Source organism: Ischnura elegans, chromosome 1 (genome assembly GCF_921293095.1).
Source record: "Ischnura elegans chromosome 1, ioIscEleg1.1, whole genome shotgun sequence".
Classification (NCBI taxonomy): Eukaryota; Metazoa; Arthropoda; class Insecta; order Odonata; family Coenagrionidae; genus Ischnura; species Ischnura elegans.
The window spans coordinates 130,652,360-130,676,750 of NC_060246.1; the positions used below are offsets into that span (position 1 = coordinate 130,652,360).

Consider the following 24,391-nt stretch of genomic DNA (forward strand, 5'->3'; position numbering starts at 1 on the left):
ATAATTATCGACCAATCTCCATCTTGCCTGTCCTATCTATTACATATCTTCGAAAGAATCATCCATGACCGCCTCCTTTCATTCACTCTTCCCTATTTATCTTTGAACCAGCACGGTTTACTTCCAGGTGGATCATGCCTCAGCAATCTCACTCATTAGCAGCCACGCCAATGAAGCGTTTGAGCAATCCTCCCAACTTGATGTCTGCTATATTGATTTTTCAAAAGCGTTTGATACCGTAGACCATCACCTCCTATCACACAAGCTAAGAAACCACTTCAATATTCACAGCACCTTTCTTCATCTTCTCGTTGTCTTCCTATCCAATAGAACACAGAGAGTAATTCTTGACGGTGTCTCCTCAACATCCCTCAGAGTAACCTCTGGTGTCCCCCAAGGCAGTGTGCTTGGCCCCCTTTAATTCACCCTTTACATCGATGATATGACACAATCCATCTCGTCGCGTGACTGTGGAAGTCTTCTATACGCTGATGACTGCAAGGTCTTCAGAAGAATTAACAGCCATGCCGACAGTTCAATCCTACAGGATGCCCTCGCTTCCATTTCAAATTGGAGTTCCACCTGGAAGCTAAAGGTAAATCCCCTAAAGTCCAAAACCATGACCTTCTCTCTATGTGCTAATCCTTTAAATTCATCCAATAGTTTCTCTGGCTAACTAGTTCCGAGAGTTAGATGCCACAGAGATTTGGGAGTCCTTTTTGACTCCAAGCTTACCTTCACCCCTCACCTTAAGCACATATCTACCAAAGCGATGGCTCTAGTTGGACTTTTGTACATATTTACAGAAATACGGGGTCCTTTAGTCCTGAAATCTGTCTTTTCCGGAAGTGTTCTTCCACTTATTGATTATTATTTGCCCACATGGTCTTCAGCCTGTCCCTCAAATCTCAAAATTCTTAACAGACCTGTAATTTCTTCGTAAAAATCATGAAAAACCGTAACCCCTCCCTCTGTAATCTCACTGTTGATGATCTCCTCTCTCAACATAGTGCCCTTAAGGCAAAGACGTACTCTTAGTGACCTCATGTTTTTCCACCGAAACATGAATGGCCACTTCAGGTCTAACGACATTCTTTCACTGTTCTCCCTCCGTGTTCCTTCCCGTAAAACACAGAACTCATCTCTTTTCCATCCACCTCTCCACCATTTATCTGTGACCCAGAGATCCCTTACCTGCTGGCTACCTCTTACCTACAATTCCATCAAAGCTCCTTCTGTTGATATAACATCATCAATTTCATCATTTACGACCGCCATCAGGAAACTTCCTCTTTAAATCCCTCTTTTCTTTCTCTGCCATTCCCAAATAACAAATGAGCGGATGAGGCGTTCATAGAAATGAAGTATTACGTAATATCTGAGTGTATTTAATCATGTTTTTTTGTTGTTGTTGTTTCTGGTTACATTTTATTATTTAACTATTTGTTTAAAAATCCAATGTAAAAGGTCTCATGTACTGTTTTTGGGTTTATTGCAAATAAATATATTGATATTAATGCTTCATAAATAAAGCATAATAAACTAAATATCAAATAAACCATTTATTAACTTACAAGACCAGTTTACATTTCATTTGGAGCTTATAAACAGCTGAGTCCTGAATTTTGTTAGGAGAAAAAATATTTCCTTGACATAATAGGGCTTACTAATACAAATATTATCTTCCAATGTTTTCTATTGACCCTACATGAGAAAATTTCAAGAAAATGATTCTGAATGAAGCACTTTAACATCCAACACAGAAGAGGCAATATTATTGTACCTCTTTTCATATTGATACAGAAGAAATTATTTCACAGAGTAGAACTTAATATGTAATTCTTTTTTTCAAGGGTAAAATTTCTTCAATAAAAACTATATAATGCCTTGACAAAAAAGAAATGTGCCTATTATGTTCTAATTATATTTTCAAGCAACTCATAATACAAGTCATAAAAGGAAATATGCCTTCCAATTAATACAATATGAATTACAACGGGCAATATTTATGAGCAATAGCTTGAAGAGGTCAGCTTCGCTCAAATTCAAGTACTTAGTTCTAATGGTCCACAGAACTTAAATACACAACAAAGGAGGACACAACTTAAAACCATTAACCTCTAAGGTAAACTGTTTGGTCTTAGTTAAGCTTTCAGTAGCATGATTCAGGAGAAGATAAACAAGGCCCCACAATCCATGCAGACAGCCCAAGAAAAGGATAACTGCACAGAATAAGAATGCTTTGATCTCATATCATTGATTTACACACATCTCTCAAAGTTCCTATTTGGATGTTTAAAATAGAAGAAGAAATACACATACAACATAATAATTGGGCCACTTCTTTTCAAGAACTTGAATGCTTGATGTAATTAGCTCACCTCTCTCTTCTGTCACCAGCCCTATCTCTACCCTCCCTAGACCTGGACCTCTTACGGTCACGTGATAAAGATCGGTACTCCCGGGAACGTCTCCCTCGGCTGCGACTTCGAGAACGTTGTGACCTAGATAGATATAATTAAACATAAGGCTAACAGTAAATACAAATCAAATGAATGAATATTCCTATACACAAACTCAGTACATTCATTCCATTACATAGTTTCAGAAATATTACATTTTTTAACAGGGTGATCAGTTTAGGATATTTAATTACTTTTTAGGATAGTTATTACCTTGAACTATGAGATTTACTTCTAGACCTAGATCGTCTATGCTGGCGGCTTGGACTGCTGCGACGCCCTGATCGGTGTCTGTCTGCACTTCCTCTCCCACTACTCATTGATCCTCGCTCCCTCTCCCTGTCCCTTTCTCTCAACCTTTCTCTTTCCCTTTCTTCTCGTTCACGGTCACGGTCTTTCTCCTCTTTCTTTTTCTGTTTACGCTCTTCAACCGTTTGCTGAAAATGAAGACACAAAAGTAAGAGTTTCGTTCATCGAGAGCCATTATTTAATCTTACTTCACACCCATCAAGAGAAAATATGGCATTGAATATAAATAAATGAGTCATATACGGTAAGCCAACTTCAAGGCAAACATGAATTCAAAAACAGAGAATTAAACCAAATACAAGAAAAATTACAAATGCATAAAAAACTAACGACTCTGCAAACTAAAAATAAACAGCACCCAAAATCTTGTTTAATTCCACATTTTTTAGCCATCCATCAGGGTGAGACAATAAGAGAATTTCCTGATAATACCACTTAAAGAATTATACCTCCTTTGGTCATTCAAACTATCAGTTTCAAAAATAAAGAATTCCATTATGTCATTTCCAGTTATAATATTTGATTAGCTTTACCATGACAAATTATAAAGGGCTTGAAAAAAGATTTACAATAATGCTGCCTTAGAAAAATCAAAAGTACTGAGACTTAGAATAACATAATTTTTAATTCAAGGGAGATTCTTCTTTTCATAAGATACCACCATTACCACAATTTTTTGATATCTTTGGCCGAATAGCACATACACCTTATACCGCCCATACTATAAAATTTAAAATAATGCACTGGTTTTAACATACAGTAAAACCCTGTATTTGCGTTATCAGTATTTACATTTTCCTGCAAATTGAAAGTATTTTTTTTTTTTTTTTGGGTGCCATTAAACTTCCTGACTCACCAACATACACCCATGTCTCGTATAGCGCAATTTCGATTAGCGCAATTTTGATATAGCGCAAATTCGTTCCTCGGGGAAACATTGCAACGCAGTGTAGCCTAATCAAAAATCTTAAACGCTCTCGTGATAAAACGTTAACTTGCGCTAAGTACACACGAAATTTCTATCATTTTACGCATATTTATGTTATTGCTTGCCTCAAATCTTCTTTCTTGTTTATATATTAATCGAAATCCATTGCTGCGCAATGGCCAAAAGTATTACTCGTCATTGGGTCCAGATAGCCGGCCTACCGAAGTAATTTATCTCGTCTCCTTAACAGAATGATAATAAATAATTTAGATCGTTAATTAAGCGTGGGGCTAGTGGAAATGAGATTTTTTAAAGCAATACGGTTTGAGACGTATTTTTGCCGTCATAGGTTATCGGGTGATTGACTTACAGGTAGAGGGTCTACGCTAAAGCCTTCAAGGTCATCGGTATTCAGGGGGGGAGAAATGGAGCGGTGCCCGAGTTGCGCATGAATAGCATCAACACATAAAGGGTCCGCTATAGAGTCTCAAACACAATGGCTTCCTTCCCTCCCCGCAGCCGTATGCCTTCTACGTCTCAGGAATACAGTTCAGCAGTAGAAGGTGATTTAGATAGAGCCATACATACTAAAAACCAAGAGAATATGGCAAAAAATAGGAATGCGTGTAGAAAAATCAAGAATTTATCAAGAAAAACCATAAACCTAGAAGAGGAATTGAAAGAGGTCAATTGCTTTGAAAATGGAGAGCGTCAAAGCGATATTGCGCGCAAGTTTAAATGCACGATGCCTTATTCTGAATAAAGACGAAGTTAAAACATCAGTGACCTCAGCCGCACCAACTTCAACCAAGCGGTCTACACATACGGAAAGTTCATAGTGAATCAGTACAAAAAGACGAGAGTGGTAATCGCTCCGAGACATTTAGTGAAAGCTCCGGTTGGTTCCAGAATTTAAACGGCAAGCAAGTGTTTTCAGTGCGGCGATATCAGGTGAATCTGCAAGTGTTGATAGCGCAGTCACCACAACATTTTCTGATGAACTCCAAGCTGTGATTGAAAGTGGCTCCTTTCCCCCTCAACTAGTTTTTAGTGTTGACGAGACGATATTCTTTTGGAAAAGAATGCATTCTCGTTCATTCATTTTCAGGGAAGGGAAACCCGGTTCAGGTTTCAAGGCATTTAAAGACTGTTTCACGTAGCTGCTAATGACTCGGAGGACTTCAAATTAAAATGATTTATCATTCATAAACTCCGCTAGCTATAAAATGGCATTCAAAGTAGCATTTTCCTGTCATTTCAATGAGTGACAAAAGGGCCTGGGTGACACAATAGTTGTTTTTAGACTGGTTTGAAAAATCATCAACTGCCGGCAATGCATTACGAACCCCTGAGATAGCCGATGTTAGCTCACCCGCACAACAGGAGGGAATTTCAAAAGCACCTAAGAATTTTTTTTAACATGAATAAGTCTTTGAATGCGTGCATACTATCTTTAAAGATGTTTTAAACTATAAAAATTTATGTAAATAATGTTTTCTAAGGCTTTTTATGGGAATATAGATGTTTTAGAGGAAATTCAATACCCAAGAAACGCTCTCGTATAACGCAAATTCATATAGCGCAAAGACCCCAAGGAACGCATCCCTTGCGCTATACGAGACATGGGTGTATGTAGAACCCTGTATTTACACCGTGTTTCTTTTCATCTGCACAATATGCACAAGCTGAATAATGAATAATATGTAATGTAAAAAATAACAATTAAGTGAAGGATAATAAAATTTATCCCCACTTCTGAATGCAACAAAATTTCTATTCCTTCCTCATTGCAATATTTTTTGGCTCTGGGTAGTATTCCATGAAAGGCAATGTTGCATAAGACAACGATGGTTATATCAGATGGATAATTGGCTTTTCAACGTTATCATGAAAATTAACTCGAAGAGTAATGTCTATGTCCACTTCCTTGAAATGCTGATTGGAACGTATGTCCCAATAGTTAAAAAACTTTCTGCATGGATAAGATTTGACCTCCAATGACTTTTTCTCATTTTCCAACTTCAATAACTAGCTTGGTGGACATAGGTTTACGTATAAGGAGTAGGTCATAGACCAAAATAATGCCTATTTTGATGAGATCCCGATATACTACTTTTTGGATGGCTTAAAATGCTTGGAAAAATGCTATGACGATATGCCAATACAATAGAGCCTTCGGTTAGGTTTGTAAGACGTGAGTGATAAAACCAGCTCACGTAACATTCGGCATCAACTTCGTCATGTCCATCCATTGAGTTCTTCTTACACGGAAACACATGTGATGCTACTTTTATGAGGCCTTTTTCTGTCCATGCACATGCAATTGCAAATAGTCTTTCTCGGGAAGTGGGGACTGAAAGCCCAGCACTAATTGTTAAGTCCAGCAAAGAAAGCCTGATGCGGAGTTTCTATGTTTTATCACAGCAAGTCTACTTTTTCCACTGATTTTCCCATCATTACACCCGGTTTTATCAGTGAATACAGGCGGTCCTCGACTATCGTACACTCGACTTTCATACAATTCGCACTTTCGTACGTTCAAAATTGACACCTTTTACTTGACTTTCGTACGCTAAATTCGGACTTTCGGACGTTGGTATGTAATTTTTTTTAAATTCCCGCGATGTTTATTGCGCATCCCAACATTAAATTGTTTCAAATGGCAGTATATGCGAACATTACGAACGTATATAATAAAGGGAATTGTTAGTAGTTGACTCTAATTTAGGTGATTTATTTGGGAGAGAAACTGCCTGCTATAAGCTCCTTTATCAAGAGAAGAAGAAACCCTTCATTGAAGATATTTTTCAAAAGAAGTTGACTAGACATCATCAAATGGCTTTCAATAAAACTAGTAATATCTTCTTTCTAATTGTGTTTTTTCGTTTGAGTGCTGTTTAATTCATGTACACCTTCAGCAACGATATTGCACGAAATATCAGCCAAATTCCGTTTGTCTTTTATCTTTTTTGAATAACATGCGAAATATACGCGATCACGAATATGTCACCTGCCAAATGTCGAATTTTGGTGTAAAAATTAAAAGGTATCCAGAGTGCGGGTTCAACAACTACATTTTATTATGCTTCTTGATATGTCTTTTTATTTAACGTGGACGTAATAAGTGGAATGTCAAACTAAATGCCGAGAGGAAGTTTCACTCAATAGGCTACGGATTTCTTGTTTTTTTAAACTTTTATTTGCATTTTCTGCGTATTTTCGAAAGAAATTAGATGATTTGAGGAGTTTTATTAACGTAATATTAATATTAAGTCAATTGAAATGAATTCCGTGAAAAAAAAGGTTTTAGTACGTATTTTCCGCTCTTTGGGAACGTAACTCCTAATTAGTATGAAAGTCAATGGTTCGACTTTCGTACATTCGACTTTCGTACAAGTTTTCGGGAACGCATTGTGTACGAAAGTCGGGGACCGCCTGTACAATGATCCTCTGCTTGCGACAGAATCTTTAAGCTGTCTAAAATAATTAGCTGCCAACGAATAATATCAATCCCGTCGATAAGGATGCTTCTTTTTCTTCTGCGTTCGTACCCGAAGCCTACGTCCTCAAGAAGACAATATAGTGGCGTCCTTTTGAAAAATGAAAGATCGCTGTCCATATTTACCGAGCTTACGATTGATTTTAAAGTCAGGGGAGTATTTTCCAGGAAAGATTCATCTACCATCCTTTTAACTACTGATATCACAAAATCATCGAAAATCACTGTTATCGAATTTCTGTAAGGGTGACTAATTTTTATAAGGTCTCATAAATAGTCCATGGAAACCTTCCTTTCTCCCTTTGGAAACATTGGATTCCAAGCACCCAGTTGCCTTTATCGAAGTTTCTTGGCAGGTTTCAGTGATGCTGAGAGATTTTGTGAAGTACGAGAAAATGTTGATCACCAACTCACTTTCCCAGCTTCTGAGCTTCTCACCTTTTCTCCTCCTCTTTGAATCGGGCATAGTGATAGGGCACGTTACAGCAGAGATTGGTATAAAAAAACACTGTACAGATCTCAAACTTATAGCATACCACACAACACTCGTTCACTCCAAAAAATGCAACGACAAAGTGAACCCCTTTATTAATTCTTCCCCTGGCCCCTGGGCTGGGGTCGCTCCTCATGCAGATGTTTTATGGTACCCTCTGAATGGAACTTGAGGAAAAACTCAGAGCGCCCTTTTGTAAAAGGCATGTACTGGAAGGGTCTTTTGCACGGATTATGAGATATTTCCTGTCTGGTGTTCGTGGATTAACCGAAAGACCCAAGGCAAAATTTGCGTCTTATTTCCAAGCCGTCAAAATTATAGTCTGAGGTTTCAGGCGAGATGGAGTGGAAACGTGACATAATGAAAATGAAAAAGCAGGAGCAATTTCCACAATTTTACATTTATTGATACGACCGGTTTCGCTTTTCAGCATCATCAGGTCCTATTCGCTTTTCAGCACCACCTGATGATGCTGAAAAGCGAAACCGGTCGTATTAATAAATGTAAAATTGTGGAAATTGCTCCTGCTTTTTCATTTTCTGTCAAAATTAGCTTGCTTTCATGTACCAATGTATTGAAATAGAAACATTACGGTTACAACGTATGAGTTTTCTCTGTTCAGGATATGTAACAAAGGAGTACATATTCCTGGTATGGATGGAAAAAAATCTCCTTTTCTGCCCGAGATTTTTCCCTCCGCGTGCAAGGGGTTGGCAAGGCAAGGCGAGAAGCTCGGCTAAGCGGCACCATAATATTTTTCCTTAAGATCAAAACCTTGTAACTCCTTTCAAAATTAAGATAAGTAAATGATTTCTTCACCAAAAATAACTGTAGTTTTCTTCAAATTTGATTTGCAGCATATAGGGACCTACAACTTACGAAATGTAAGTTAGTAGGCAGCTACTTTTTACCTTACAAAAATCCAAATTTTTTTGTCCTAAAGGGTGTTACATCGGTATAACTTCATTTTTTCTCAATTATTGTGAAATTGGTGAAAGCCTTCAAAGAGAAAAGTATGAAGAATTTTGTTTAGAGGATTCAATTCAAATTGCAAAAACAAAAGAATCGCCATGACCGCAACACGCCAGTTCAAATTCTAGCAATAATTTCTCCATTGCTGCAGGATTTCGAAGTGAGCATGACAGAAATATACTCAGGCTTCCAATTATTAACAGATTTACAACGAAAAAAATGATTGAAAAAGTAAAAATAGATTAGCAAATAATTACACCTATAGTGCTCGCAGAGTTTCTGTGCACCAGAGAGTTTCCCCGAGCCCATTTGCCCATGGTAGAGGAACCCCGATTGGCTGCCGGCGTCCAATCCCGTTAACCGGTTCTTACCGAAAGCGAACGTAATGCCTCGCCGACGCGCCGGTCTTTAACATAGAAATTCTGTTTATGATACACTACAATAGATATCGGGTCTAAACTTAAAGGGATTCCACTATTCATCGTTGGGGGTTGAGAATATTATTATCATCGGCTATCTCCATGACTACGCAAAAATTAAGCAGAAAATAAAATTCTTCACCAACCAATTAAAAAAATCGATTGTAATCAGGTATGGGGTAATCGTCTCTGCGGTTATAAATGAGAACTTTCTCATTTCCAAACCCTATGAATCTCTAAAACGGATGTAGAAATTCAAAATACCAAAATGAACTTATTCCAATGAATTCCAAAATTATACGGAATATTTTCATTTCTTTACATTTTCCTTTCATTATTAGTTTTTACCTGAAGTCCATTGGTTATAAAATTTCAACACTGATTCGAACCTATGAATTCCACCACTTGATCGTCTGATGTTTGGGTTTTGGGGGAAAACCCTTGAAACGGAAAATTCTACCGTGGTGATTTTTCGCAGCCATGGTACCACCAACCAAAAGGAGCGACCTAGTTCGATGGTCGCATGAAGCTCCAGCACTTCAAATTCTGGGAAAAACTCATTAGCAGGTATTTCCAAGTGCCGTTGGCATGAACCCTTGAGATATTCACGTACGACCGTGAAAGAAAGGATACGGGGTGCTCCGCGGGGGCGCTTCAAAATGAAGATAATCCGCGCTGACCCTAGTTTTCAGAAATCTGTCCGCTTCGGTGGTCATTTCTTTAATCAATAGATTTACGGGATTCTAAGAAATTTTTAATGAGCTTACTGGGCCTTCGAACGTCGAACTGTGGCTAAACCACTGCAGGTGTCAGTCCATCGAAACCCTCCGAGCAAATCTCAACTTCAGTGGTCTGTGTAATTCTCTTGTGCTACCATGCCTAAGGAATTTTCTGCAGAGCTAAGGGAACGCGTTATGTGCGTTTACAAATTCTTTTGCAAGGAAATTGTGGCAACTCGTCCTGATACTCTCGGTGATAATTCCGTCGTGGATCGGGCAAGACTGTGTTTGGATGAAGTGTCGGGTAGCGAGCATTATGAATCCCTTGGAATTCATTTATATCCACTCGCAACATCTCCAACGGCATCAACTCATAGTGAAAATGACCAGAACGTCCCCAACCGTGGAAAGGTGCATCGGAGTAAATTCGCTGCTTTCAACGTTGGATGTTCTCGCAATGAGAACGACGAAGCTGTGAAAAAGACAGCCACGGCATGTAGCGTGTCCACCCGCTACGTTTATTCGCTGCTCAAGAACATCGGGAAAGAAACAGAGAGGAAGAAGAGAGGGCCATATCCAAATCGGAGTAAAATTGACGGATTCGATGAGGATTTAGTGCGTAGAATATTTCTCGATATGTACCATAAAGGTATATATCCAACAGTGGAAAGGGTGAGAATTGCTTTCCAAGAAGCTGCAGGATATTGTGGTTCATATTCTTCTTTTAGAAAAATATTCAACAACCTGGGGTTTAGATATGTGCTGGGAAATGATGGCAGAAAAATATTGATGGAGCGCAGTGACATCAGGGAGTGCAGGAAGAAATTTCTGAAAATCATGCACTCTCACCGAGTGAACTCACTTTACGAACAGGTTGTGTACTTGGACGAAACTTGGGTCAACCAAAATTACTGCCAGCGTCATATTTGGGTGAACTCCCAGGGAGAAGGAGGTATGCGTGTGCCTACAGGGAAGGGTGGGCGATTAATCGTAACACATGCAGGATCTAGTGAGGTGGGCTTTATCAAAGGTATGGGATTAGTTTTTAGATCAGGTAGTAGAGATCCGCTTTCCGACTACCACAAAGACATGAATGCGGATTGTTTTACTTGGTGGTTTGAAGAACTGTTGAGGAGGTTGGACCGACCGTCAATTATAGTGATGGATAATACGAGTTATCATTCCAAAATCTCCAATAAAATTCCCAACACAACGTACCGGAAAACACAAATTCAATCCTGGCTGCGACAGCAAAATGTACTGTTCAGTGATAGTAACACAGTGAAGGAACTACTCGATAAGGTAAAAGACTACGTGGTGAAAAATAAAATCACGTCATCTTATCAGTTGGACGATTTAGCCCTTTCAATGGGCCATTTAGTGGTGCGCCTTCCTCCCTACCACTGTAAATACAATCCGATAGAGTTAATTTGGGCGCAAGTGAAGAGGTTTGTCGTACAGAGGAACACTACTTTCAGAATGATTGATGTTGAACGATTTACACACGAGGCATTAGCATCGATAAGTAAGGAAGATTGGATTAAGTGTGTTAGGCTTGCGGAAAATATTCAGGAAGAAGACTACATAAAGGAATGTGTTCGTGATGAAGTGCCCCAGGTTGTTATTCCACTTGGCGAGGAATCAAGTGATAACACAAGTGATGAATTCTAAAAACCAGTGCTATGAGTATCAAAAAGTATCAGCGAGAACCTGCCTTCCCGGAACAAGAATGCTGCCTAGATGTAGACTTCAGCCTCCAAAACCATAGCGGTATGTAGTGGGATTTTTGCCATAATTATTTTAAGTTAGAATATAATTTTTCTGCTGTCCATGTATCGTTTAGCAATCTTTGCCGTTAAAATTGACTCTTGTGAGGTTAATTTGATTCCTTTTCCAATGGCTAAATTCAGCTTTTTATCAGGATTTTTGTAATTGGTTGGTGAAGAATTTTATGTTCTGCTTTATTTTTTGCGTAGTCATGGAGAAGCCGATGAGAATAATATTCTCAACCCCCAACGATGAATAGTGGAATCACTTTAAGTTTAGACCCGATATCTATTATAGTGTATCATAAACAGAATTTCTATGTTAAAGACCGGCGCGTCGGCGAGGCATTACGTTCGCTTTCGGCGATTCTTTCAGGTCGCCTCTTTCGAAGGTTCGTACCCGGCACGCATTGAGTCAAGAACCGGTTAACGGGATTGGACGCCGGCAGCCAATCGGGGTTCCTCTACCATGGGCAAATGGGCTCGGGGAAACTCTCTAGTGCACAGAAACTCTGCGAGCACTATAATTCCGACTGTAAATTGTAGGGTTTTAAAAGCAAGGTCCAACTGAATATGAAATAAAATTACAAAACAAATAGAAATAAAATGAGAGTATCAATGCAGTAAACTAAATATAGCCATTGACATAATGACCTTATATCAAATGACTCATCAGAAAAATAAAAGCCTTATTTTTTACCTGAAGGTCGGATAACTTTTCTCGGATCTTGATGAACCCTAGGTGAAGTTTCCCACCAAAGTGATCAGCAAGTCGACGATCATTGTCATGAATACCTAAGTAGGCAGAGCAGACTTCACACACCCTTAACTTTTGCTGCTGATAACTACTTGCAGGCATGGAATTACGATATTCTTGTTCTGCAGCAGCCTTCTTTTTCCTTAAATCCTCCACCTAAAAACATTTAGAATAACAATTTTTGTTACAACTATTGCTTAATAAGTTAAGAGAGGAAATCAAACACCAATTACAACTAAAAATATTTATACTCCATATTTAGTTATCCTATTTCTGCAAATTCCTTGATCATAATGTATCATTAGACTCTAATGATACAAAACAAAGCTGTTTTTAAATCTGTTTTGAATTCTTATAGACATCAAAAAATAAAAATTTAATTTGGCTAATAGGATAAAATTTTGCCCCTTCAGACCTCTTCCATAAGCTTCATGCTTTCTTCAACAAAGCCTTCCGCACCCAATTGCTCTGCTTTAGCCAACTTCTTTCCTATTTGCTCTGCCAATTCATGAACTTTGTTTGCCTTAGCAGCAACTTCTGCAGACAGTTCTTCTTGGGTCTCGGCAAGCCTCTGCTTGGCCATTTCTGTTCTTCGGTCGCAATCAGCAATAAATGCTTGGAGATGTTCCATAGCCTAATAATTGGTATGACATAAAAGAATGTTTATAATTTAAGAAAGTAAACAATACACTTTAATAGTGAAAGAAGTATTCATAATTTTATGATAGTAAACTAATGGAGTTGAGGACAATCTCACTCCAAAACCAATTACCAAAATATACCATACGGAGTGCAGCTTAGTTAATGCTCGGAAAAGGAATTCTTCAGCAATTTTCACATAATCATAGACTAGGTTAGCTGCACATAAGCTCAGCAACAATCAATTTAGAGATCTACCAAGGATAATTGGCATTCAGCCTTTTCAACCAACAATCTCGTCAGCCACAGCCATCATGCACAAACAGTACACTCCCGATTATCCGGGCTAATGATGGGGAGAGGCGGCGCGAATAATCGGAAAACATGGATAACACAGGCCAACAAAAAAAAACATTTTTTTTGGTGCCGGGAGTTTTTGAGCTGATATTACCAATATTAGTGGTGCTGAATCCAAATATGATATCCGTTTTTATGTAACAGCTCTACTTTTTTTAGATACGGTGCATTTTATGATTAGATTCTTTCAAATTTCTGATATATTTCAGAAAATGTTTTTCAAATTTAAATCAATCTATAAAAAGAGTAAAAAAGGGGGGATAGGGTAAAGAGAGAGTGTGTCTTTGAAAATGGAGAGGCGGGAGTAAATAATCAGTAAGGGGATTTCCGAAAACAATTGGTCAAATTCTCAAAGTTTTTGTAAAGTAGCCTCTAAAAATGAGCTCAATTCGAAGAAGCTGTGTAAATCATTGTGATGTGTATTGTTACATTTGTGGGGAATATACTTTAAAAGAAAATAGGAAAAACATTACAGACTATGTGAAACGTGCATACCTAGGATATTTTGGTGTTCAGCTTGGTGACCAAGGTAAAAAGTAGGCACCGCATGTTGTGTGTAAAACATGTACAGAACATCAGCGGTATTGAACTACAGGAAAAAGGAAAAGTTTAAATTTTGGTGTGACAATGGTTTGGAGAGAACCTACAAACCATATTGACGACTGTTATTTTTGCATGGTAAATGTTTCGGGAATTAATCGAAACAATCGCCACAAATGGAAATATCCAGATTTGCCTTCAGCTAGACACCCGGTACCCCATTCAGAAGAAATCCCGATCCTAATATTTCAGACATTACGTGATGTATGTGAGGATAAATATGAGCCTGATTCTATTGACGATAGTGGCAGTGACTACGAGGCAGTATCAACAAATCCTCAACATCAATCAAGATGAACTAAGCACACTTGTTAGAGAATTGAACTTACCGAAGGAAGCATCTGAACTACTAGCTTCAAGGACGCATGAAAAGAATTTAATGGAACAAGGTACAAAAAATTAATTTTTATCCCACAATTGAAAAGGATCTGCTACCCCTCTTTACTCAAGAAGACAATCTTACATTTTATTTAGACGTTAGAGATCTTCTGAAAGGAATGGGACTACCGCAATATGAAGCTAGTGATTGGCGTTTGTTCATTGATAGCTCCAAGCGTAGTTTAAAATGTGTTCTTCACAATGTTAACAAGTTTGGCTCAATACCAATCGCTCATTCAACTGAAACGAAAGAAGAATATGATACAATAGTATTGGCCTTACAGAAGATAAAATACTAGGGACATCGCTAGGTGATTTGTGTAGATTTAAAATTGGTGAACTTTCTTCTTGGGCAGCAATTTAGCAACACAAAATATCCTTGTTTCTGGTGCCTCTGTGCTAGCAGGGACAGACAAACCACTGGATTAAGGAGTGGTCAAAAGGAGAAAACTTAATTATTGGGTAAAAACATTATTGCTAAGTCTTTGGTGAACGGGAGAAAATCACCTTACCGCCCCTTCATGTTAAACTAGGCTTATTGAAGCAATTTGTAAAGGTTCTTGACAAGGATGAACCATGCTTCGGCTACATAAGAATAAAAATGCCGCAGATAAGTATCGAAAAACTTAAAGCTGGTAGTTTTGATGGGCCACAAATCAGACACAGATGGGCCACAAAACTGCTTTTGTCAAGCCATTGAATGAGATTAAAAAAACAGTTGGCTTTCATTTGTTGAGGTAATAAATTTTTTTCTGAGAAATCACTAGCGAGAGAAATTATCTTGAGCAGGTAAACAATATGCTCACTAACTTTAAACCACTTGGATGTAATATTAGCATAAAAGTTCACTATACACAGTCACTTAGACTGTTTTCCTGAAAATTTAGGCGACACAAGTGAAAAACAAGGCGAATGATTTCACCAGGAAATCAAAACAATGTAAGATCGCTACCAAGGAAGATAAATATATGATGGCAGATTACTGCTGGTGCTTAAAACGAGACTGTTTTAACAAAGTGCACGCAAGAAAATCGCGCAAAAGGAGCTTCCGTAGTGTTTAGTGACGTTTTTACGTCTTTTTTTTCTTTAAATTGTTTTATTTCAGTGAAAAATGTTACTATTTGTATTCAATTGTATTGTAAAACTATTGTAATTGTAGGTGATTTAACATTCCAATAAATAAATCAAGTCTTTTTATTTTGTGGGTTTTATCATTTATGTAATATCATCATATTGAACTTTTTTTTACGTAAGTAACAACATATCTGTATCTTGAAAACTAGAGCTGATAGGAAAAAACTAATATCATATTTGGATTCAGCACCCCAATTATACTTGGAATCAGCTTTAAAAGCTCCGGCACCAAAACCACTGTTGACCTGTGTAATCAAAACTTAACTTTAATTTTTTGTAATTTTCATAATTTACATAAATCAAACAATCTATTATTACTTGCGTACATTGTCTACTATTTTACATTGCTTTCAGGAATCGTCAAGACCTTTCTCTTCCCGACCGCTATCTTGTTTGTACTCGTATTCCTACTGCTACATGTAATACCTAGTTTCCGTAAAACCATGGACCCGTGGCTGCGAGGTCACGGATTCAGAAAAGTGGCTTGCAAGAATGCTTCAAAACCACAGCATGACGTCGGAAACTACACTGACAGGCAACATGCCGAGTAGTCGCGTCTCGCACAAGTTGCCTGGGATACAACTGCTGTGGGACACGGATCCATAAAGACTAAGCCCACACAGCGATGTTTGAAAAAGAGGAGCACGTAAGTGCTATAGGAAACCAGGACTTAAGGCAAATTGTCTACACATGCAAGTACCTTGGTATGACTCACGCAATCTCTACTTCCACTTCCCCTGCTGCTTTCACTTCTACGAGGGTGGTTTGAAAAGTTCTCGGAATCACCACGGGCTGTCAGTGCTAGTGCAACAAACTTTTCACGTGATAACCATAGGACTATTTGCTGTACACACATGCCACTTCAATGTTTGTGGAAAAGATCTGTGGCAGTGAAATGGCTTTTTTGTTGTTCCCGCATAGTGAGAAAAATCCACAGAGGAAAAATCATTCGCCTTGACCGGGATTCGAACCCAGATCCCTCGATTTCCGGCTGAGTGCTTTAGCCAGTTAAGCTACCTAGGCGTCATTCTCCCCTGTGGAAATTTGTGGACTTCACCGGACAAGGTGGTATGGACTGCTGAGCATATTATGCGACTAGCAGCCCAGGTGGTGCGCATGGCGCCACAGCCGGAGAGAAAGCTCGAACTTTGAACACTAGAGGTGTTCACTCTAGACTTATTTAAGTATATTTAAGTATAGCGGGACTAGCCACGGTGATAACTTTCACAGAGTCACCCGCAATGCACAAATTGTGCGAAAAATCCACAGAGGAAAAATCATTCTGGACTGGACTGCTAGTCACATAATATGCTCAGCAGTCCATACCACCTTGTCCGGTGAAGTCCACAAATTTCCACAGGGGAGAACGACGCCTCGGTAGCTTAACTGGCTAAAGCACTCGGCCAGAAATCGAGGGATCCGGGTTCTAATCCCGGTCAAGGCGAATGATTTTTCCTCTGTGGATTTTTCGCACAATTTGAGTATTGCGGGTGACTCCGTGAAAGTTATCACCGTGGCTAGTCCCAGTATACTTAAATAACCCGCATAGTGATTTGCGAAGATGGAAAAAAAAATCGAGGTTCGTGCAGTGATTAAGTACTTAGTAAAAATAGGCACGAAAGCAAAGGACATTCATGCTGATTTCCAGAATACAATAGGGGACTCTGCTCCTTCATAGTCAACTGTTTCTAAAAGGAAAAATGAATTTAAATTTGGTCGGGAGAGCTTAGATGATGGTCCGCACAAAGGTAGGCCAAGAAGTGTCACTACTCCAGAAATCATTACAAAAGTGCACAAAATGGTAATGGAAGATCGCCGAGTGAAAGTGGATGAAATTGCTCTTGCTTACCAGATATCATATAAAAGGGTTGTAAACAAACCACCATGTTGTTTGTTTAAATAAATAAATTAAAATTAACAATCGTAGTGAGGAGGCAATAATGGTAGTGAGGGACACGGAAAGAAAAGCTAATATAGTCGTGTACGGAAAGAACTAAAAGACAGACGTGTTCTAAAAAGATCGGGAGAAAAGCGAACATAGTGGTGTGTTGAGAGAACTAAAAGAGAGACATGTTCTAAAAGGATCGGCAGAAAGAAGAAAAGGAGGCAAAGAAAAAGGAGGTGCCTACGAGAGAGAAAGATTGCGGAGGAAGAGATATGGAAGGACTCAAGTCAGTTCGTATAAATCTTTCCCCTTTTACCAAAGATTTCGGTGGCGGGTGAGTTCAGTTGTATGTATAGACAAGTTTTGATTGTGCCCATAGGAACAGAAAGGGACATTACGCAATATATATGTATATAATATCAAATTGTAAATTGGGTCCAATTAGTTTTCTTTACGACATTTATAATATAATTTGTAAAAAATGACTTTGGTGCATGGTATTTCTTATTTAAGTGTATTTCTGTACCCTAGAGTAACATGAAATAAGAAGTGGAAGGTGAGTTTCATTACAGGGTATATAATTTTTTAACTAAAAAATTAGAAATGAAAAAATTATCTGCTATATGAGTGCTGCGACTCTTGACGCTGGATCAAAAACGCATGAGAATGGACATATCGGAACAATGATTGACTCGTTTTAGGGAAAAATGAACAAGTGTTTTTGGATCGGTTTGTGACCAAAGATGAAACTTGGGTCCATTACTATTCCCCAGGGACAAAATCACAGACAAAGCTGTGGAAACATGATGATTATCCACCACCAAAGAAAGGAAAGACAATTCTTTCAACTGGAAAGGTCATGGCATCAGTGTTCTGGGATGTGAAGGGGAATCTGTTTATAAATTGTCTCCCAACTGGCCAAAAAATTACTAGAGAATACAATGCTAACTTCTTGGACTAATTGAAACAAAATAAACGTGAAAAAAAGCCAGGTGTAGCAAGGAAGAAAGTCATCTTTCATCAATACAATGTGCGCCTGCACATGTGCTGTCGCCATGGCAAAATAACATGAACTATGGCACAAGCATCCCCTGAGTTACGTACGTCTCGACTTACGTAAATCCGTACTTAAGTGATAACCGTATTTCAAGTGATAACGTTAATTTTTGAATGCGAGCACGATGAAGTAGATATTCGCTCGTATAACCAATGGCAGAAAAAAAACGAATAGTTATAGTTTTTCACGTGCTAAACAAAACGAAGTGACCCATTTTTATCATTCCTCGAAGAAATTTTCATTAATTTCTGTAGAAAAATGGCCTAAAAATTCCAAGTCACCGATCAACGTGAAAATTTGCAGTTCTAGCGATGGAAGTGGTTGCGCTCACTTCTGTACGATACAGCTTGTTACACAGCATACACACCCGAACTCCGACTTTCAACTATTTAAAAATTGTACCCTTAAGATTGGAAATTTCCATCTATGGAAATTAAAGTTTGAGCAGAAATATTTATTGCGGAAAAGAATTGGTTAGTACCCACGTAAAGGCATTGAAATTTTGAGTGTTGGATATGAACACTGCGAAAAAGTGAAGAAAAAGTTGACACACGATATTGTGTACTTGTTTACATGCTTCTGGTGACTGGGTTACCGTGTTGTTTTTTTTTTTTAAAGATTTTATTTAGCTGCATTTTCTCGTTCTCTCATATTGTGTGCCAACGTAAATGAATACTGCATTATTGAAAGCTTTTCCCCACTAACTTTGTTGCAAGTCAATATGGAGTTGGCTGAATAAAAGTTCACTTTTAATTAGCTTCGTGCATTGGAAATACTCTTCGATGTTTCCAGCAAAGTTAATATTCAAATGATGATATTTTCACGTTATTTTATTGAGATATGAGAGGATGAAAGTATGTTTGCGTGCGTGAAAGATTGAGTGTATGTGCGTGTGAATGTATCTAAGAATATAGTGATTTACTGGTATTTGTATGTTATTTGCTCGAAATCCTCGACACCCCTCCTCCGCGTATTAACTGTGACAGTGAAACCACCAGATTCATCAATCAACGTAATATATAAAAGGCAGAAGATATATTGATTAAAGGTAAGTAGACAATGACACCTATGGGCCCTTAGATTGCAGTAAAACATAATGAATCAATTTAAGTATTCAGTTTAGAAATGTAGCGCTGACGTACTGTACTTTCCTGAATCCATGCGACCGGTCAATGAGGGGAATAATATTACGCATTTTGATAGGCAATGCTCGAGATGCAACTCTCAGACTATATTAATGTTTATTGATTTTGTATCTAGTAACGTAAGAATATGTGGAAGAGTTCATGAATATCGCAGTGAATTGAATGAAACTTCACCGAGAATTTACCATGGTTTTCTCCGCTGAGAATTCACCCCACGGATCGAAATCTCTGAAGCACTAATGCAGAACGTTTTTCTATTTCATTCCGAGAACTTTTCAAACCACCCTTGTACTATTCCCTTCCTCTTTTTACTTTTTAATTAGGCCTTGACTGGTAACAGCATAATCATGCCCAAATGCGACAAATCTCCGGTTCCCTTGGGACGTATTCAACTGCATGCGAGGCCACAGCAATAATTACGCATTTGTGATATCAAATATACAATTAAAGATCATAGGTAACATTTCTCTGAATTTGTGAATGATTAACCATTGAAGAATCTTCAAAAATTAATCAAGTTTTTTTCCTACCACAGATCGTCGTATTCAATACTATAGCAGATGACCGAGTAAACTTGAAACATTCCTTATCAGCAAGTAGATAAAATAATTCCACTTTAAAAAGGGGATTCTAATGGAAATAATTAACAGGGTGTAGCATTTTATTAAAAAACTGCTAATCTCTTAGTGCTTTTACGTCGGATTTTTTCTTTATAGATATCGCAGAAAACTTCAAAGGGCCATGAACTCATGTACGGATTAACTGCAGCCGGATAATCAGGAGAGCTGTACTTGCTTATTCCGCAAAATAAATTATGTACTTTAAAATGATATTCTTGATTTTTAAGAAACAGTTTTTAGTCTATTTATACACTGGAAAAATGTTATCTAACATCGATATACTTTTTATCATCAGAGTTTTTAATGTCAACATTATAAATTATATTTCTTGTTTTGGTCTCCACAGCATTAATCCAAAAATATAAAATCCATTTCATATGCCGCTAAAATAAGGGTAATTAACTAATTAACACCTAGTTACATCATAGAGCACATCTGGCGGAGTGCAGCTACAAATTCACCTAGTTCAGATTTGTTCATATTTTATTAGGTTATAGACAGCTGCCCATCAATTGACATATGTTGATGCACACCAGTACATGATATTAGAAATTTCAGTTTTATAAAACTGATTATTGCATGAACAGCAAATTCAAAATTGAGAATTATCAATTAGATAGGAATAGAGGTACATGTATTAGATATTTTGACTTGTTTTGCATACGTAATATTTCCCAAATGTGTAAGATCAAATGCATGATGTTAAATACACCAAAGGATGAAGTTCGCCATGAAAAAATATTTGACTTAGCCGGGATTCGAACCCGGATCTCCCGATTGCCGGTCAGGCGTGCTACCAGTTACACCACCAAGCCATCTTCTCAGAGCGAACTTCGGGATGGGTTTTACCGAACAAGATGTTGACGTCACAAGTCCACACTGCGGCACATGTGGCGAGGGTCGTGCTTACTAAGCCACTGTCGGGGAGAAAAACCCTTATTTTCCGCTGGTCTGCGGCGACGATTTTCAAAGCACTGAAGGAACAAGTGACTTTGTACGCAGTCACGCGCACGGGTGCAAAGTTAAATACACCAAAGGATGAAGTTCGCCATGAAAAAATATTTGACTTAGCCAGGATTCGAACCCGGATCTCCCGATTGCCGGTCAGGCGTGCTACCAGTTACACCAACAAGCCATCTTCTCAGAGCGATATTTTGTTCTAATAAATACACTCGTTTAAATTTTCCTAATTGCATAAGGCACAGCTAGGCACTTCCATTGCCATAGTTAAATGGGCAGGGAAATGCAGCATTAAGACAATTAATTTCACAGGCTTTAGCATTATGAAATTGATGTTAGTAGGTAGATAGACAAAATTTGAATAATTCATTAAGTAACGAAAACCCTCAATGCAACAAATTCTATGGACAAAATATGGATAATGCAATAAAGGATGATAATAAATTAAGTAATCACTTACATCAATGTCATAGTAGTAGTCCTTGTTGTGGCTAGCCTGCTCATAATCAGCCCTCAAAGCCAAATCATGTATTTTAGGACATTCTCCAAGATCCATGCGCTACAATGAATGCATAGGAATAAACAGTGTTAATACACAATGCCAAGTATGGTATATGCATTTTTTAATGGATAAAATATCTCGAAAAAACTACAAAATAATTTGCAAAAACAAAAAATTATAATGACCTCCACAAAATTGACGTGATTTTATTGCAAAATGATACCAAAGAAACTTGAAATTTAAATGAGACGTACACCTTAAATTAAAACTTGAAATGCTCTCACTAGTTTACCCATAATTTTTTAATGATATGAAATGGACAGACCTGAAAATAGTTAACAATGGAATGCAAAACATAAAAATTAACAAAAATGAATTCTCCACCATCAACATTTTGAATCTAAGCTTAATAGTTTTTAGTGGATGCCCATAACAACCATCAAAAGAGAGGGACATTAACATGAGTAATTTCGGCATGACAAAATATTGGAATCAATAGCACAACTGTTGGAATAGTGTAAGAAGTAGACCAACTTCTCACATAAACGAAACAATTTTAGCACTTCCATCTCTAAAATTAATAAGCCCATGGCTCATAAAAACAGCAATTACATTTAACGCATAGGGGTGATAGGAGAATTTTAAAAATCAATGGAGAGTTCAAGCAAAATCTAAAATGAACTCTTTTCACATAGAATTAACACTAGTAAACATATGTAACTGACATAAAACAAAGATCACTAATAAACAATAAACTAAGAAAAGACACAATTGCAAACATCATTTCCACACCATCCAACTTTTGAATAGAAATAATAGAGTACAGCCACAACAATTATTACAATGAGGACCCAAAGGTTTAAATATTAGAGTTTTGCAGGAAAATAACTGTTTAAATGACAGCATCATAAATGCCAACTTGAAGCATAAATGAACAGCTATTTAACCAAGATTTACAAATTAAAACAATAAAAGATAATGTTCAAATGTAAAATTTTATTATAATAACTGATAGGAATAAGGAAATTAGTTATAAAAGAGCCTATCAAAAATATCAACTGTTGATTACTGCATCTTCATAATTATATAGTTTAGGAGTAGGTATCACATGTGTCAGCTGATTCCACAGCAAATTCAGCTCATAATAAGATGAAAAATATTGACTACTGGGCAATAATTACAAAAACTTGAAGAGGAATAATGCTCACATATCCAAATAAAGCAAAATAAGACTAATCTGGACTAGACTGAACATACAAGCTCATAAACAAATAATCTTCCTTAAATGAAACAAAAATTAAATTATAGAAATTGGGATTTGATATAAAGTAAGTCTATAATTATCATTAGCATCCAGAAACTAAGGGAGGACATTGAACCACTTTTGAAAGTGATTAACTGAACAATAGAGGGAGACAAAGGATGCATGGAACCTTGATGGACACTTAGTCATCAATATTTACCTGACTAAAGCAAGAGTTGGATTAATCAACGTGGCTGTCAAAAAAGTGGGAGGAGAGAAGGAACTAGAAACAATAACATAATTTAGACCTCATCCCCTTCTAACTCATTCTAACAGCAAATAATTAAGCCACAAAATCCAACATTTGCTTCACATGTTGCATACCTGATTAATTCAATGAAAACGCAATCTTTATAATAAATCATAAATACCCTACTTGCAAAATACAGATATAAATAACATAGCATAAAAGCAATATATAATCACTTTAGCTAAAACTCAACATATGAATATACAATTGATATACTTATAATTAATTTAAATACTTCAATACTATTATGACGTAGATGATATACGATAAAATCAATCACACAAGACTGACTATGAAAACTGGAACATTCCTTTATTTTTACGCCACTTTTTTTGGCAGCCCACATAGGTTTTCATTGCAGGCAACTTTTTTAGAAATTATGAAAAATCAGCCAACAAAGCCAAATGGGTCGTAATGTAATAATAAGCTCTTCAACAATCGGCTAAAGAATTTGAATGTAAAACCATTTCGAATGACCCATGAACCATAACAATGTTTGTGCTAACAATGCAACTAAAATAACAAAAATTGATAAATGCTTAGCTTACTAAGAAAAATGTTACAGGTCAATGATTACATTGATTAATTCATTCACACCAAATAAACCCACTCCTAGACACATTTAGAGCTTACATCACAACTTCAATCATTCTCAGGAATTTACAATAGCAACTACGTGACACTAACACAGTTCCCTAATATAATTATCACAAACTTGATGAGGGGTAGCATTCTTACCAAGATAGAAGTGCTGTATAGACAAAGTCACAAAAATTGCCAGAGTACAGTTTAACTGAACATCATACACAGGGTATTTTATGATTGAAAATGAAGACAATAAAAAAATATTTTCATAAAAACATAGATCATTTTTTTATGTTGGATAGTTTAATATGTAGCTGATAACACCTATTAAAGATTTTTTTATTTACTCAAAACTCTATGGATTGACAACTGTTGATGAATATTTGGAGATAAAAAGGATAATTTTTTAAAATCCATGGATTTCATGCCAATAGGGTGGTTTCCTATTATTTTTTTATTGCCTAAATCGAAAGATTATTATTCCTGAAGTACGTATTTCACGCTTTTAGATTTTTAAATGACGATATCTATTTTTCGCGATTAAATGAAAAGCGAAAATTTTCAAGCGCGTGAAAACGCGACGCGTAAGTATGAATGCCGGGAAATAATAATAATAATAATAATAATTTTTATTGTTCCTAGAGATCACATG

General features: G+C 37.2%; 1 protein-coding gene and 1 non-coding gene across 3 annotated transcripts in view; one reads left to right on the forward strand and one right to left on the reverse strand.

Moving 5' to 3' along the window:
* Window positions 1–1,543: 1,543 nt before the first annotated feature.
* Window positions 1,544–24,391, reverse strand: part of LOC124169773 (putative RNA-binding protein Luc7-like 2) — a 35,770-nt gene continuing 12,922 nt past the window's right edge. For both annotated transcript variants that reach the window (XM_046548510.1, XM_046548520.1), the window contains 5 exons: window positions 21,560–21,658; window positions 12,740–12,958; window positions 12,268–12,480; window positions 2,676–2,899; window positions 1,544–2,504 (listed from right to left, as the gene is read on the reverse strand). In XM_046548510.1, coding sequence (XP_046404466.1) covers window positions 2,378–2,504; window positions 2,676–2,899; window positions 12,268–12,480; window positions 12,740–12,958; window positions 21,560–21,658 — 882 coding nt within the window. In that variant the 3' untranslated portion in view covers window positions 1,544–2,377. The remainder of the gene's footprint in view (window positions 2,505–2,675; window positions 2,900–12,267; window positions 12,481–12,739; window positions 12,959–21,559; window positions 21,659–24,391) is intronic.
* Window positions 17,589–17,702, forward strand: LOC124173790. Its single transcript, XR_006868755.1, has one exon. It is a non-coding gene; the product is annotated as a U5 spliceosomal RNA (small nuclear RNA).